The following is a 17,213-nucleotide window of genomic DNA, read 5'->3' on the forward strand; positions in this document are numbered from 1 at the left end:
GAGGTCCCTGGACCTCTGTTAAATATCTTATGCCAAAGACTGAAAATGTTGTTGACTTGGTTCCTTCAGCTGATCCACAGATAGAACAGTGACTAACCTCCATCTTAAGAGAAATGAACAGAGATAAGAATACCATGAAGTCCCCTGATAGTATTTTTTTATTTACTTCTTTTTTATGATATAAAACAACATGACCAAGGTAAGGTATAAAAGGGAGCATTTAATATGGATGTCAGTATTCCACAAAGTTAGAGTCCGTGGCCTTCATGGTGAGGAACATAGCAGCAGGCATTCAGGCTATGGGCTGAAGCAGCAGTTACCAACTTACACCTAGAGATACAAATAACAGACATAGTGGGCTTGTAATGGCATGGCCTTTTGAACCCTTAGTGTTCACTCATGGTGACACACCACCTCCAACAAACCCACACCTCCTAATCTTTCCCAAACAGTTTTTCTAACTGGGGACCAAATATTGTAATATATGCTCCTATGGCAGCAATTCTCATTCAACACCCACAGTTAGGTTCAATATCCTGTGTACAACAGCCTGCTAGGCTTTTTGCTCTGTCACAGGACTAGAGAAATTGAGGCCAGAGTTTGACTGTAGGGTTCATTCTGACTTCACTACACCCTGAAACCTGAGTCTGCTTCATGAACCTACCTGAGCCATGCTCTTTCTTACTCAAATATTTTAATGAGAGTTACCGATTGAGTCAAAACTTTGTGCAGAGACATTTTCCCATGGGCTCCACGCTCACTCTGGCATGGATATTGCCTTTATTCAATATTTTTCCATCTATTGCTGCTCCAGAAGATGAGATGTACCGGGCTTGGGATCAGGTGCCAGAAAAAATGATGACCAAAAATCTACAATAGTTTTTTCTATGCATGCTGGGCACTGTAGAAACAAATGTACTAAGGAGGCCAGGCTACTATGGATCTACTCAATTGGGAATACTAGTTTCCATTGCTGCTATAACAGCCAATGTTCTGATGCCCTGTGTTCTCATTACAGGTTAGTTCCCATTGGCTACTTCTTACTCCTTGTGGCATTTCTCTCTAGAAAATGCTACCATCATCCATACAATATCTTCCAGAGCCCACCAGAAGGATCCTATCATACCCCCTTCTTCTCTCAGTAGTCTAGACACCTGGTATCACTGCCCCAGCATTAAAATCCTAACTGCTCACTGGTGTGTGGTTTGCTTTATTTCTTAAAATATGACTTGTGGGAGGGTGTGGGTATGCATGGGTTAAAATTATAACTAAGTGAATGAAAAGAACCAGGGCAAGAAGGGATATTATGGCATGCTTTACAATATTCCTTTATGCACACATTTGCAAAGGCATAAAGAGAGTAGACACACAGCCACAGGTGATGGTGTCAGAATCTCATCCATCCAGCTACACATGCACACAATGTGTATTGGCACATGCTGTGTGCTAGCCAGGCAGTGAAGGGGGTCATATTGGGAAACCACCTTACTCAGAGCTTTGCCATGTCTCCTCAACTATTCTGAGGACTGGTGCACAATGAGGACCACCCTGTTAAGTGAGACCAAGGAACAGTGACATGCTCATGTGGCTGTGGCATTTACATCTGTCTCTTCCTCGGGGAATTGATGTATAGACCCTGGGTTCTGATCTCAACAAAGCTTCTTCTTTTCTATATACCTCTGTTGAGAATTCTGTTGAGTTCTGAGCCCATTTCTCAGTTGGATTATTTGGTTTGGTAGCGTTTAATTTCTTGAGTTCTTTTTTATATTTTGGATATTAGACATTTGTGAGATGTAGGGTTGTTGAAGATCTTTTCCCAGTCTGTAGGCTGTTGATTTTTCTGTTGACAGTGTCTCCTACCTGTCAGCTTCTCAGCCTCATGAAGTACCATTTATTAATTGGGCTGTTGGTGTTCTGTTCAGGAAGTTGTCTCCTGTGCCTATGTGTTCCAGGCTCTTCCCCAATTTTTCTTCTAACCGATTTAGTATCTCTGGTTTTATGTTAGGGTCTTGAATCCACTTGGACTTGAGTTTTGTGCATGGTGACTAATATGTGTCTACTTGCATTTTTCTAAATGTACACATCCAGTTAGACAAGCACCATTTATTAAAGATGCTATCGTTTTTCCATTGAATAGATTTGCTTTGTGTCAAAAATCAAGTGAACATATGTGTATGGATTCATTTTTGGGTCTTTGATTCAATTCCATTGCTCAACCAGCCTATTGCTGTGTCAGTACCATGCTGATTTAATTACTGTTGCTCTATAGTGCAGCTTGAGATTAGGTATGGGGATTCCTCCAGAGGATGTCTTATTGTATAGTATTGTTTTAGCCATCCCACCTGGCAGGGCAAAGGAGAGAGGAATCCTCGGAAGAAGAGAGACTGCCACGAGGAGAAATGAGAGAGACCTGAAGGGAAGAGAGGATGGCTGCCATGGGTTAGATGCGGGAGGCTCACATGGCTGGCGTGGATGGAGAATCTGGCCTAGATAAAGAAATTTAGCAAGTATTTGAAATTATGGATGGGAGGTAACTTGATAGAAGTTATTAGAAACAGATGGCATGAGATTGAAACAGAGATCCCATGCCTGCCACAATATGAAAGGTAGTTAGAGGATTGATATCTGCCCTGCCCCAGGTTAACTAAAGCTATTTTAAAATATAACAAGTGTCTGTGTCTTGATTGCTAGTCAGGTCTACAGATAATATAGGTAATACATGTAATTAAAAACAATAGTTAATGATGTTATTTTTCAGCTTAGTTTCTGATTCAATGACCTATCCTTCAGTGAAAGTGGGGTGTTGAAGTCTCCCACTATTAATGTGTGGGGATCAATGTGTGGTTTAAGCTTTGTTAATAGTTCTTTTACAAGCATGTGGGTGCCTTTGTATTTGGATCATAGATGTTCAGAACTGTGATGCCATCATGGTTGATTTTACCTTTGATGAGAATAAAGTGTCTTTCCTCATCTCTTTTGATTAATTTTGGTTGAAAGTCTATTTTATTAGATTTGTGCAAAGGAACTGTTTTAATTTGTTATGGGATGGAGTGTTTTCTTGGTCAATGGCTATTGATAGTTTTGCTGGGTATAGTAGTCTGGTCTGGCATCTGTGGTCTCTTAGGGATTGCTGGACCTCTGTCCAGGCCCTTATGGTTTTTATGGGCTCTGCTGAGAAGTCAGGTGTAATTCTGATAGGTTTGCCATTGTATGTTACTTTGCCTTTTTCTCTTGCTGCTTTTGATATTTTTCTTTGTTCTGTGTATTTTATGTTTTTATTAGTATGTGGCAGGAAGAGTCTATCTTCTGGTCTATTCTATTTGGTTTTCTGTAGAACTCTTGTATGTTTACTTGCATCTTCTATAAATTAGGGATTTTTTTCTTTTATGATTTTGTTGAAGATATTTTCTGGGCCTTGGAGTTGGGCATCTTCTCTTTCCTTGATGTCTTTTATTCTTAGGTTTCTTCTTTTCATAGTGTCCTTGATTTCTTGGCTATTTTGTGTCAGTAATTTTTCAGATTATCATTTTCTTTGATGGTTGCTTCAAGTTCTACAATTGTACCTTCTATTCCCGATATTCGTTCCTCCATTACTTGGATCTGTTAGAGAAGCTCACCTCTGTGTTGCTTACTTTCTTCTCAGGTCTCTCATTCCCGTTTTCCTTCTGTATGTGCTTTTTATCACTGTTTCCGTTTTCATCTTCAGATCTTGAACTGTTTCATTGATTTCCTTCATCTGGTTTTTTGTATTTTCCAAACTTTTTTCCACTGCCTCTCTATAGGCCTCTTTTATGTCTTCCACCTGTTTGGCTGCATCTTCCTGAATTTGATTATGGATTTTGTTCATTTCCTCCATTATCATCTTCATTACTAAGGATCTGAGCTTATTTTCTTGTATTTCGATTGTGTTTGAATTCTCAGGGTTTCTTTCTTTGCAATACCTGGGATCTGGGGATGTCGAGTTGTTTTGGTTTTTGTTGTTTGTATTCTTAGGCTGTCCTTTCATCATCTTACTATCTCTGATGTTGGGTGATAGCTTCTGGTGTCCTTCACTGGTTGCTGAGAGTGGATAGTTGGTGAGTGATTATACGTCATGTGCTCTTGCCTGTGGGTATTAAGGAGTTCTTCCCTGGAACCGGCAGATGACCTGGTTTATGCTCCAGGAGACTTTGTTCTACACCTTAAGCTCCTGATTGGGTCAGGAGAGGTAGGCTTCTGCCTGATCCCATTCATGCTACCGAGGCAATTCAGACCAGCTGTGTTTGGGGACGCAGTATTATTTTCTGTCCTGTCCCCTGGGGCAGTCCAGCCTCTCCCAAGCATTTTAGAGATCCTGTTGCACCATGGGAACTAACCAGGCCAGGTTTTAACTGCCCAATTGTGCAGGCATGGACTGCTGTGGTGGGTAGATTGGTTCCCACAATGACCTGTTCAGACAGCTGGACTGTGGTGGTTCTGTCCCACTGAGTTTTGGCTGCAGTTCAGACCCATCCAGACCCCTCAGGGTTGACCAACTTCTCCCAAGAGCATGAGAGATCCTGCCATGTTGTGGGGACTGTCTGGCTGGGCTTTATCTGCCCAATTGTCTAGGCCTGGACTGCTGTGGCCTGCATTCAGGTTCCTTCCTGGTCCAGCTTTGAGAGCAGACCAGTCTAGATTGTGTACCTACAGTGGTTCAGTCCCACTGAGCTGTGGTCACAATTCAGATGCCGTTACAGACCCCTCAGGGCAGTCCAGCTTCTCCCATGAGTGTGGGAGTCCCTGCCGTGCCATGGGGACTGTCTGGGCCATGTTCTATCAGCCCAAATTTGAAAGCTCTGCCCACTGATGCCAGCTGCCTGGCTCCAGCCCAGACTCACCCATATTGCACATGCTGTTGCTGGGCACCGTGTTCAATGCACCTTGGGCTTGCCCAGCCTCTGGATTTGTCTGTGGACTGGCATGGGGTGGGTGGGTGTGTCAGAGGACAGATTCACCTGTTTCCCTGAGACTTCCCCAGGCCCAGAGCTGTGATGTTGCACTGTCCCATACACTGTGCCTGGGCTATAGAGGTTGGATGCAGTCAGAAGGTGGGTTACATTCCAAAGTCTGGAGAGTGGGTTCAGGACCTCTGTGGGCTGTTGGTTGACCAAGGGTCAGACCTGCCTGTGATCTGCACTGTGCAACATCTCACTAATCTAGTGTTCTCTAGTTCTTGCAGTCCCATCTTCAACTTCCTACTTTGTTTATTTGCTAGAAAAACACATTCCATAATTCTATCTTCCATTTGCATAAGGAGGACAGTAGGTGAATGTTTTGAAGGTGAAATAACCAGAATGCAACCAAGTTTCAGAACAATTCTATCCACATATGTTTTGCAGTTTTTGCTCTACCAAATTTAACTCCTTTTCCACTTCAACTGTTATACATCTGTTTAAATCTGCATCCCCTTGTAATGTTTGAAATAAGTTACTTAACTCACAGGTACCAAGTCCAATTGTAGGCCTTAACCAGTTAATGTCTCCCATTAATTTTTGAAAATCATTTAGTGTTTGCATCTGATCTCTACAGATATGTAACTTTTGGGGTCTAATTTTTGGTTTAGTTAGCTTATAGCCTAAATAGGTAATTGAATCTCCTCTTTGTATTTTTTTCTAGCAATTTTTAATCCCCAGCATGACAAAATGCTTTGTACTTCTTTAAACATTTTTACTAAAGTCTCCAAAACAGAATCATCCAACAATATCATCCATGTAATGGTAAATGTTAGACTGAAGAAGCTGCTTACAAACAATTTCTAATGATCTTTGAATGAAATTTTGGCACAAAATGGGGGTAGCCAGCATTCCCTGTAGGAGTACCTTCCAACGGTATCTTTTCATTGGACCACAACACTTCAGTATAGGTACTGAGAAAGCAAACCTTTCACTATCCTTCTCAAGAAAAGGTATCATAAAAAGCAATCTTTTAAACTGATTATTATTCTAGGCCAAGACTTAGGTAACAGGGAAAGTAAAGTAATTTCCAGGCTGTAAGCGACCCATTGGTTGTATTACCTTATTTACTGATGTCAAATCTGTTATCATCCTCCAGCTGCCTGACTTCTTCTTTTTTAACCACAAACACAGGAATTCCAAGGGTTACAAGACTCTTCTATATGCTTAGCCTCCAGTTGTTCTTGTACTAAATGATGAAGTGCCTGAAATTTTTCTTTTGTTAAGGGCCACTGCTCTTGCCAAACAGAGCTGTTTAAAATCCATTTTATGGCAAGGCTGTTGGTACATTAGCAGCGGCACCTCTTATAAATTTGGGAACTCAATACCTGTCTGAGTTTGGACAATGGGCACATTTGTTGTTGCTCTTGATTATTCATTTTAATACCTTCCCCAGAAGCATGTGCTATTTCACCCCAACTTTATTTATCTGTGTAGTTGCAGGAATATTAATCTGAGTACCTTATTGTTTTAAGAGATGCTTTCCTCATAGATTTATGCATATGTCAGCCACATAAGGCCTCAGCTTCTTTGTTTGCCCTTCTGGTCTCACACATTTAAACTGCCGCATGCTTTGTTGTATTTGAAATAATTTGCCCATTCTTATAATTTCTGTATAAACCTTTTGAAGTGGCCGACTTAGATTCCAATACTTGTTTGAAACAATTGTGATGTCCACATTGGTATCTATCAAACCTTTTAATTCAACACCATTCATTTGTATTATTATTTTAAGTCTTTGGTCATTTACCATTGTTTGCCAGAACACATGTTTCCCTGTACTTCCGAATACACCTCTTCATTCTACTGGTGCAGTTTTTCCCTTAATGTATGGAAATAGAAATAGCTGAGCAATTCTATCCCCTGCCTTCATTTGCATCTCCTTCATTACACATGCCATAATTTTTATTTCCTCTTTACGATCCCCATCTATAATACTGGTACGCACAATAAAACCTTGAGAAGTCAATACACTTCTTCCCAGAGACATTCCTACTGTCCCTGAAGGCAAAGGGCCATAAACACCAGTACTTAGTTTGTAACAGTTAACCTGTGGAAATAATGTCATAGATATACGTACAGGCAGACCCAAGGCTGCGTTGTCTTCAGTAGTAGATATTAGAACCCTAATACCTAATTCCCATTTTCCCGTGAAGAATTTGACTTGTATTGTTGGTGGTGGGTCTTCCAGCCAATGGACCCCTTCTGCTGTTTCCCACCAGTAAGATATTACAAGATATTACCTTCCACATCTCTTTTGGATTGACAATCTCTATCCCAGATGCTTTCTTTTCCCATATTGGCTACAATATCATGGAAGGCTTGGCATCTGGTAATCATCATGGCAAGATGCTTCTTGTTCTTGTTCATTTACTCCAAATCCAGTACACCTGTTATTTTGAAGTCTGAAACTTTTAATCTTATAGTTTCTTTGTACATGACAAAATCTGCCACACTTAAAGCACCGAGTGTTATGATGTCTTGGACCTCTGGCCATTGCTTGACATACTATATTGTTTTGATGTTCTGGAAAGCTAATATTAACTGTTTCTCTTACCCATTCATCTAATGGAGCTCCTCTGTCCTTTAAGGGTCTAATTGCCCCCTTACATTCCATGTTAGCATTCTCACATGCCATAATGAGTTTCATTGCCTGTTTGGTGTCAGCATCTGCTATTGCTCTATCTAGTGCTGATCCCAATCGCTGCAAAAATTCTGTGACGGCTTCCCCAGGCCCTTGAAATATCTTAGTAAAGGGAATGGTTGTCTTACCAGGTTACTCCACCATTTCTCAAGCTCTTAAGGCTGCAGCATGGCATTGTTTGATCACCGTATCATCATATTGTACTTGTCACCATTCACCACGTAACTGCTCTTTACTAACATTTATCTCCATTCTCCGATTTTCTTGTTCTATTCTCTCTGCGTCCATTGCGATAGCCATTGCAGCTGTTGTGCAGCTTCTAATACATCTGAAACCACACTTTTCCAATCTTGGGGGACAAGTCTATGCTGTGTGGCCAAGATGTTCAACATTTCTTTGATAAAAGTGGAATGTAGTTCATAACTGACAATAGATTCCTTAAAATGTTTTAATTGTAACATATTTATTGGACTCCATGCTATTTCATCAAACCTTCAGCACTATTTTCAGCAGGCAGTTGTCTTACAGTAATTGTAAAAGCTGATGTTGGTTGTGTGACTCTTGGGGGTTTTTCTAAGGGAACATTTTTCTCCACAGACCATTTTGTTTTTCTGCTCTCCCGTTCCTGTGTTTTTTAAAGCCTCTCCAGCTCCTCATTTCTCTCCACCCCTTTCCACATGTTGGTACTCTGACCACCTGGCCTGTGGAGCAGGGTGAGGTGGCAATTGTGGGAAACAATCGCTGTCAGTTACCAGGTTTTTCCCCTTTATCAAAGGCACAATTTCTTTTATATTTGCTTCAACCTCTATCTTCAAATTATCTAATTATACTGCCAACTCTGCCACCTTTTCCATAAGGATTGAATTACTGACCTTTTTGATGTTTGCATCTTATCGGTCTTTCTTCCAATATTTTAAAATATGTTACACACTAAAAAGGCCAAGAAAAAAACCAAAAGATTCTGTCTGGCTATAAGGCAGGGAAGGACTTTGTAACAGCAGCTATGATTTTTCTAACACCCTGAAAGAGCATTACTATTTCTTGAAAACCATTATCTTCCTCCTAATCATTAGAAGTTGTTACCCATGATGCCCAGAGTGTGTTGGGCACCACTTGTAGGCTCAGTTTTCTTAGCCCTCCCTCCCTCCCTCCCAATCTCCCTCCCACTTTCACCCTATTCCCCTTCCCTAGGTCAGTACCAAGGGTGACTTCTTCTCCTACTATATGATCATAAACTATCAAGTCTCATCTTGGTAGTCTGTCTATCCTTTCTCTGAATGCCACTAGGCCTCCCTACCAAGGCAAAGTGGTCAAATATGAGACACCAGAATTTGCATCAGAGTCAGTTCCTGCTCTCCACCTAAGAGTCCTGTCCACTGGATAGATCTGAGTAGGGGTTCACTGTTTACTAAATGTATTGTCCATGGTTGGTGCAGTAGCTTGAGAAGAACACCTGGGCCCAGTTCTGCCTGTCCTAATGTTCTTCCTGTAAGCAAATATGTTTTAATTACAAACTTATTAACTGAGGGTACCTCATTTATAACCTGACTAACTTAAACAATAGGAATAGGAGATTAAAGAATACAATAATGGAACCATAAGGATATCAGTTCTGATGAATGATTCTCCTGGCGTAATCAGCAGGGTTCCTTCTGCTGGAACCTGGAGAAACCAGAACCCAGAGCCTCAGCCAGAGCCCAGAGCGCCAAATCCTTCCCTTGAGCAGTTCTATCTAGGAGTATCTTGAAGTGGAGCAATGAATAGCCAAAACTATCTCAAGTCTCCTAAGGCCCCACCTCCTGTTTTTGGGTCACATTTATACCTTCTCTCAGATTTTTGTTTAAGGATGTTTTTCACCTGGCTAACAACCAATCTCCCACACATGGTGGTTCAACTTCTAAGGGGATAAACCTCACCTGCTCTCTCACAAGTCTTTTTCTCATTACCCACTAGTTATCTAAACAAAAAACATGTTTCTCTCTCCTTCAGTGTAGGCCCCCTTGTGTAACAAAGGATCAACACAGTGGAAGCAACACAGCATTCTGGCATCTAACTCCCTGTTCTACTTTGTGGCTGATTCCTCTGAGGAGGACAAGTATCCAGGGGAACCCTACAAAATCTTGGATCCTAGGTGGCAGAGCGTGGATGAGTTTATATCCAGGAAGACAGGGTCTGCCAATCCAGTATATGAAACTGATGCCTTCAAAAGGTACTCACCCCCCAGACTGCCAGCTTTGAAATTTCAAGTCCTCTCAGAAGATGCCTCAAGGAAAGAGTAAGAAGACAAATAACAAAAACGAAGACAACACTGCTCTACCAGAAAGCCCAGACATCAAAAGATACTGTAATGCAGATGAATCTCAGGAAAATGACCTGAAAAGTATGCTTATACAGTTATTTGAGAATTACAAAGAAGAAATGGATAGTCCTTCCAAGATATTTTAGGAAAATACCAAGAAAAATAGAGGCCATCCAGAAGAAACAAGAAACCACACTCAAGCAGGCATAGGAAATGAATAAAATATTTCAAGACAGGAAAATGGAATTAGACATTATTTTAAAATCTCAAAAAGAGAAAACCCTTGAAAAAGAACAATGAGAGAAGAAATCAGGAATCCAACAAACAACTATAACCAACAGAATCTAACATATGGAGGACAGAATCTCAGGGGCTGAAGATACAGTAGAAGAAATTGCTACATTTCTCAAAGTAAATATTAAAACAGAAAAAAATGTGACACAAAGCATCCAAAAAAGCACGGATACCATGAGAATGTGTAACTTTGGGATTATAGGAGTAGATGAAAAGAAGAACACAAAGTCCCAAGAACCAGAAAAAAATTTCAAGAAAATAATAGAAAATAAATTCTCCAACCTAAAGAAAGAAATACCCTTGAAAATACAAGAAGCCCAAAGAACACCAAATAGTCTAGACCAGAAAAGAAATTCCTCCCACCACATAATAATAATAATGCTTAATCTGCAGAACAAAGAAAAGATATTAAAAGCAGTGGGAGAAAAAGGCCAAGTAATATACAAAGGTAGAGTCATCAGAATTACACCTGACTTTTCAACAGATACCATGAAATCCAGAAGGGCCTGGGCTGAAGTCAACGAAACACTAACAGACCACAGATGCCAACCCAGACTACTATATCCAGCAAAATTCTTGATGACTATAGATGTAGAAATCAAGATATTCTATGACATATACAAATTTAAACAATATGTAAACACCAACCCAGCTCTACCGAAGATAGTAGAAGGAAAACTCCATCACAATGAGGTCAACCGCAACCAAGAGAGCAATATATGTATGTATGTATGTATATATAAAATATCACAACAACAAACCCAAAACAGACACTGCCACACAAATCACCACCAACTCCACCATGAAAGGATCCAATAACCATTAGTCACTACGAATGGCCTCAACTCCCCAGTAAAAAGACACAGACTAACAAAATGGATGCAAAAACAAGATCCATCATTCTTCTGCATTCAAGAAACATATCTCAGCAACAAAGATAGACATTATCTGAGAGAAAAGTTCTGGAAAAAGATTTTCCAAACAAACGAACCCAGGAAGCAAGCAGGAGTAGACATTCTAATATCTGATAAAGTAGACATTCAAATAAAATTGATCAAGAAAGATGGAGAAGGACGCTTTGTTATCATCAAAGGAGAATCCACCAAGAGGACATTACTATCCTGAATATCTATGTCCCAAATACTAGGGTACCCACATTCCTAAAAGAAACACTTTTAATGTTTAAATCAGGCATCGGTCCCAACACAATAATAGGGGGAGGCTTCAACACTCCATTCTCACCAATGAACAAATCTTCAAGGTAGATACCAAATAAAGAAATAATCAAACTAACAGAGGTCATGAATGAAATGGACATAACAGACATTTCTGGTGAGGGCCTGTTTCCTGTATCCAGCAATACTCTATGGCATATGGACCCTATGAGTTATAAACTCAAATTCCAATTCTCTTTAGTTCTTTGCTTTATTCCTTTTATCAGTGGAACTGCATTCCCCCTCTCAGCCCACAGCCACCCTGGCATGCACATTCACACATCATCTGTCTCATGCCCATTGGTAACTTGTGGATCACATGACCACACTATAAACATGGCTGATGCCAGGGTAGGATGGATGTGAATCCTTCAACCAGCCATGCTGGCTGCATAAAGAAGAAACACTAACCCTTGACAGCATGGTGGCTATGAACCCACTTGTTTTTGTTCTTTAAGTTTTAATGTTGCTGGGATTTTCTACTCTGGGAAATAACAGCCTTGGGCAAGCATTAAATTAAGTCTTCCAGGAATCTGGTTTAAAATACAGATGATTGAGTCAGCCGATGGCAAGGGATGTCATTATTCTCCCTCACAGCTCCCCTCACTGAGGCTGGTTGTAGTGGATGTAAACATGTTTTTGTTTTGATCCCATGTGTGGGATGTGAAAGAGACTTGTGGAGGGGTGTGTGGTGTTTTTCCACTAAAAGTAGACTTGTGAGAGAACAGGTGATGTTTATCCACTGAAAAAGGAACCAGCTCTTGTGGGGGCATGGGCTTTGCCAAGTGATAAACATCCTAGTACAGACTCTGAGAATATATGTGTGTGTGTGTGTGTGTGTGTGTGTGTGTGTGTGTGTGTGTGTGCGTGCGTGCGTGCGTGCGTGCATGTATGTATGTATGTATGTATGTATGTATGTATGTATGTATAATCTTAGTTTTGGCTACTGAGTGAGGCCATGCCTGAGAGTCTTCTGCTGCTGAATCTCAGGGATTGCATTTTTAATGGCATAAACCACAAATACATGAATGTTAAAAGAGGGTCAGTGTTATCTTGGTTCTGACTCTTGATCAAAGTGTTACCTGGATGAATCGCTTTGCCTCTATGAACCTCATCTCTTTCCTTGCCATCAGGATGTGGTAAAGTATTAATAAGATCTCTTTAGTGGCAGCCTTCCTGAGAAGGGTACGATCAGGGCCCATTGGGTGTCACAAGGATCTCTAATCTCCCTAGGGGCCTCATATTCCTGTAACTTGTGGGTGATGTCCAAGAACTGAATATAAATGGGAGGGCTAAGTGAGTGTGTAGAGAAAAGAGATTGAGATACCCCTTAGGATGAGATAGACAAGAAAGGCCACAGATACCTGAGCCTGTCTGTCTGTTCTCCTGGGTCTCATTGGTCAGGGTGGTGCCAATACACACGGGCATGTGCAGCTGCATGATTGGAGTTCTGCCACAACCATACAGTGGCTATATGCCCACTCTCTCTATTTTTCTGCAATTCTGAGCATAAAAATAAACTGTGTCGTGTACCCTATGTCATTTTCAGCTCTAGCTTCAGCCACTCAATTGCAATCTCACCCACACATACCCCATACACTTCTAACAACTCCTATTGGAAGGACTGAAGCGAGCCACAAAGAGTGCAGCTAGGAATTTTATTGCTGAGATGAGGGTAACAGGTGACTACTGAAAGAAGAAGGGAGTATGGGAGGGTCATCCATATGATTTCTGGTAGACTTTGTGTAGATGACAGTAGCATTTTCTAAAGATAAAACCCACAGGCAGTAAGAAGACACTGGGAAATAACCTGGAATGAAATCACAAGGACATTGGCTGTCATAGCAGCAGTGAGAATAGGCTTTCACTTGGCATTCATTAGATACATGGTAGTCTGGCCTTTCTGTGTCCACTCAGTCGTATTGTGTCCAGCATGACTTAGGGCATGGAGAGAAGAGATACAACTGTAGATTTCTAATCTTGTTCTCTCACACTTTGCTCTGAACCCTTGTGATCTTTTCCTCTGGAGCCATGGTACATGGAAATAGATTTATTGGTGCCATGCCCATGAAGCCAGAGTTCATATGCAGACCATGGACAAGTGTTTGTCCACAATGTCAGGACTAAGTCAAAAACTCCAGTAAATTCTTTTAGTAACAAAGGTCCCAGATAAGCCTGGGTTCATGATTGCAGGCTCTAGGTTCATGACATAGACTCGGGGTTTGGTGTGTACTCAAGCTCAGAGCTCAGCCTGGAGTCAGGATCAAGTCTCAATTTCTCTAGTCTTGTGACAGAAGCAAAATGTACCTTGTCCTGGCTTCCTGACAAGCTGCTCTGCACAGGGCACAGAGCCTACCTATAGGATTTGAATAAGAACTGCCCCAATATCTCACATGTTTGAATAATTGGTCTCGGGTTGTAGGAACTGTTTGGGAAGCATTAGGAGGTGTGTCACTAGGGATGGGCTTTAAGATTTCAAAGGGCCATATCATTGCTGGTTAGCTCACTCTGCCTGGCAATGGGGTCTCAATACATAAACTCTCAGCTACTACTCCAGGGCCATGCCTGTCTATCTGCTGCCATGTTCCTCACTATGTTGGACTTGAGCTCTACACCTCTGGAGTTATGAGACTAAAAATAAGCATTTTCTTGGATAATTTCCTTTGGTCGTGTTGTTTTTCTCATGGCAATTAAAATTAACTAAAACAGTACCCATACCAACAGGGGGTGCCATGGCATCCTCTATTGCTTCGTCCTCTTCACATGGAGACTTCATTTGCCTTTTCCTGTGGTTGGGCTGAAGAGTCCAATTCAATATCAGTCTCATTCTTTGTCATGTGAAAATGACAGAGCTGAAACCGCCATGCAGCCTGTCACTCTGTTACCTGTGTGACCTTAAATACATCAACTGTTCACCTGAAACTGGGTAATGTTAGTGTCCCACTGAGTAGACACAATGATGTAGTGCATACAAGACACAGAAGGACTGGACAAAGAAATATACCCATAGAAGGGCCATCTCCAAGGCCTGACACTGTACATGCCTGGTTTCTGTTCACCTGGGAACTCTGTCAAGCACAGGGAGCTAAAGGCTCAAATGAGGCCCCTAATTAAAGGAGGAGAGCCAATGGCTCCCCTTGGTCAGGTTGCAAAGTCCCTGCCAGGGGCATTCTCATGGCTATTTTTGTGTCCCATGGAAGGCTCTCCAGTCCCCATGCTATGACTTACAGATGATGTCATAAAGATAATTTGCTTCTGTGGCCATGAGGTATCTCCTGAATGCTGTACATACCTGAGAATCAGAGAGAACATTCAGGAAGGAGGAGGGGAAAAGAAAAGGGAAACAGATGAGACTTTGCTGGTAACACACTTCCCACTCTCCCCCAACAGAGGGGCTAATTTCCAGGACCCAAGAACAGTTTGCTTAGCAATCTGGAACTATGGAATTGTAGCAGCCTGAAACAGAACAGTCCAGGAGCTGAGAACCTACCACCTCAGGATGTCAGAAGTTCAGATACTGGAGATTTAGCATCCAGAATTCTAACATTTCAGACCCCTAAAAACCAGAAACTGTGGAATTTTTAGCTCCTCAGAAGTTTGATGCCTTATGAAGGCCCAATTCCCACTTCCCTGTAGATTTTCATTCATAGGTGGCTTAAGCACAGTCATTTAAATGAAGGTGTGTTGATTGCAAGGAAACATTAGCTTAAAGGGATGTAATAAATAGCTCAAGGCAGCATCCGTAATTTTTGCCTCATTTCTGCATGCCAGATACAGAGGAGGAAGACAAGCCTGCAGACCTTCCAAAGAGAAATCTGCACCTCCCAGGAAACAGTGTCCTGAGTACGCAGCCACACCTACAGATGCCACTCCTGTCCACACCAGATGACAGGAGCCGGGGACTTACTTCTCCTTGAAGCACATATGCCAGTAAGGCTTTGGTGTTATTTCTCAATAATCTGTTGAAATAGGTGGTTTTTCTGGAAAAAGTACAGACAAGAGAGCCCTATGAAGGTTGGTGACGTACAATGCTGCTCTATTTTATCAGTTCAGCTCATCAAGGTGGGCCATCACTGAGCTCCTGAGCATCTCCTGCCTAAGTAGCTGCTTCCTCAGTGCCTGAGTGCTCATCACAGCCCTGACACAGCATCGTTCATTCAGACTCTATATAAGGAGCACCAGGCACTGGGCAGAAAACATTCAACATTTAACCTTCATAAGCAAATCTCAGTGAGGTTGCTTACTTTCAACTCTCATTCAGCTGTCATCTCCTGGGGCAGCTTGTTCTAGGTGTGCACAGAAAAAAGTATTTTCTCTCTTTTTGTTCTAATAAGTATAGTGATCATTCTTATTTTCCATGAATTCACTGATGGACCAAATACTCCTCAGCCTGCTTTTCCCTCAGGGTATGTTGCAGGAGACAGAAAGCCCTTTTCCCTTTCTTTTTTTTTCACCAAATCATTGTCCATCCTCAGAACAATGTCTGCCTGGAACATAACAGAGTTGTGACTAGAATAATGAGAAATTGGGTCCAAGGGGATAGTTCAATCCAAAACTGATAGTTTAGTTCTAGTAAGAATGAGGACCTGAGCTGCATCTCTAGTACCCATCCAAAAAGAAAGAGGAAGGAAAATCCAGAGACTAAGATGGGTAGATTCCACAGCCAGCTTAGAGTCCTTGGGGTGCTCTAGACCTAGACCACTTACATGTGTGTATGTGTGTATGTGTGTGTGTGTGTGTGTCCACACACAAGTCATCATTCCCCAAAACAAAACAAGCAAATGTACAGTGTAATATCAGGTGGTGTGACCCCACTATTGATCCTAGGCCTCAGGAGACAGAAGAAGTTAGATGACTAGGATTCAAGCTAACGAGGAAGATATAGTGAGACTCTGTCTCCAAATAGGTATGCTCACAGAGACAACATAGACAAGTACTCTGAAGGTTAAGATTACATGCTTATAATCAAAAGAGAATGAATCTATCAGACCATGAAAGATGAAAAGATGTGATGATTTGAAGTAAGAAGAAAGGTGCTTTATGTGACCAGAATATCCATGAAAGGTCCTGTGGAAGGAACAGGTCTCCCTGAGGGACAGAACGAAATCCACTGTGTTTAAATGGAGAGAGGTGGGCAGAGCCATATCACGAGGCTATGTGGCCATGGGCATTGAGACCCAGTGGAGCAGCACCAATTTCCTGGGTCTGTTTGCCAGGGCAGTGTACAGCAGGACCCAGACCTTTGGGTGTGCAGGAAAAACCTGTGGTCCTGTCTTTGCTATTAGAGCAGATATGTGGTAGAGAAAGGATGGGTAGCCTCAGGACATGGTTGTCAAGGCTGGAAACAGAGACTATCCCTTTGCTCCTGACAAAGTCTCCCTAGCCCCAGACTTGAAATCCATGTTTCCTCTTTCAGAAAGTTGGTAACATCACTTCCCCCACATAGTGCCTGAGCTAAACCTGCATTATTAAGCATAAAATCAAAGATGCAGGTTTTGAGTCAATGGGAATCAGTGATGGAAATGACAGGATTAGGATGTCAAGCTCTCACTGCTGAATTTTCCCAGGGACAAGGAGTAATTCAGAACAATCAGAGTCCATGCTAGCTTTTAATTGTCCAACTGTCTCCCATCTCCAGGTGGATATAATTTTAACATCTTCAGAGGCATGAGGCACTTTGACCCAGCTGAAAGGCACCATAAATGTATAGCTACAGCTTGGAAGGGTCAACAGTCCATAGGACAGGAACAGTCAATAGTCTCAGATCCACATCTTATTGGTTTTTTATC

General features: G+C 41.7%; 1 protein-coding gene across 1 annotated transcript in view; it reads left to right on the top strand.

Moving 5' to 3' along the window:
* Positions 1–15,341, top strand: part of LOC127188340 (BPI fold-containing family A member 2-like) — a 48,247-nt gene extending 32,906 nt beyond the window's left edge. The window contains exon 7 of the mRNA XM_051144824.1: positions 15,196–15,341. Within this exon, the coding sequence (XP_051000781.1) occupies positions 15,196–15,341 (146 nt within the window). The remainder of the gene's footprint in view (positions 1–15,195) is intronic.
* Positions 15,342–17,213: the final 1,872 nt, after the last annotated feature.

The sequence above is a fragment of the Acomys russatus genome, chromosome 4 (genome assembly GCF_903995435.1).
Source record: "Acomys russatus chromosome 4, mAcoRus1.1, whole genome shotgun sequence".
NCBI lineage: Eukaryota > Metazoa > Chordata > Mammalia > Rodentia > Muridae > Acomys > Acomys russatus.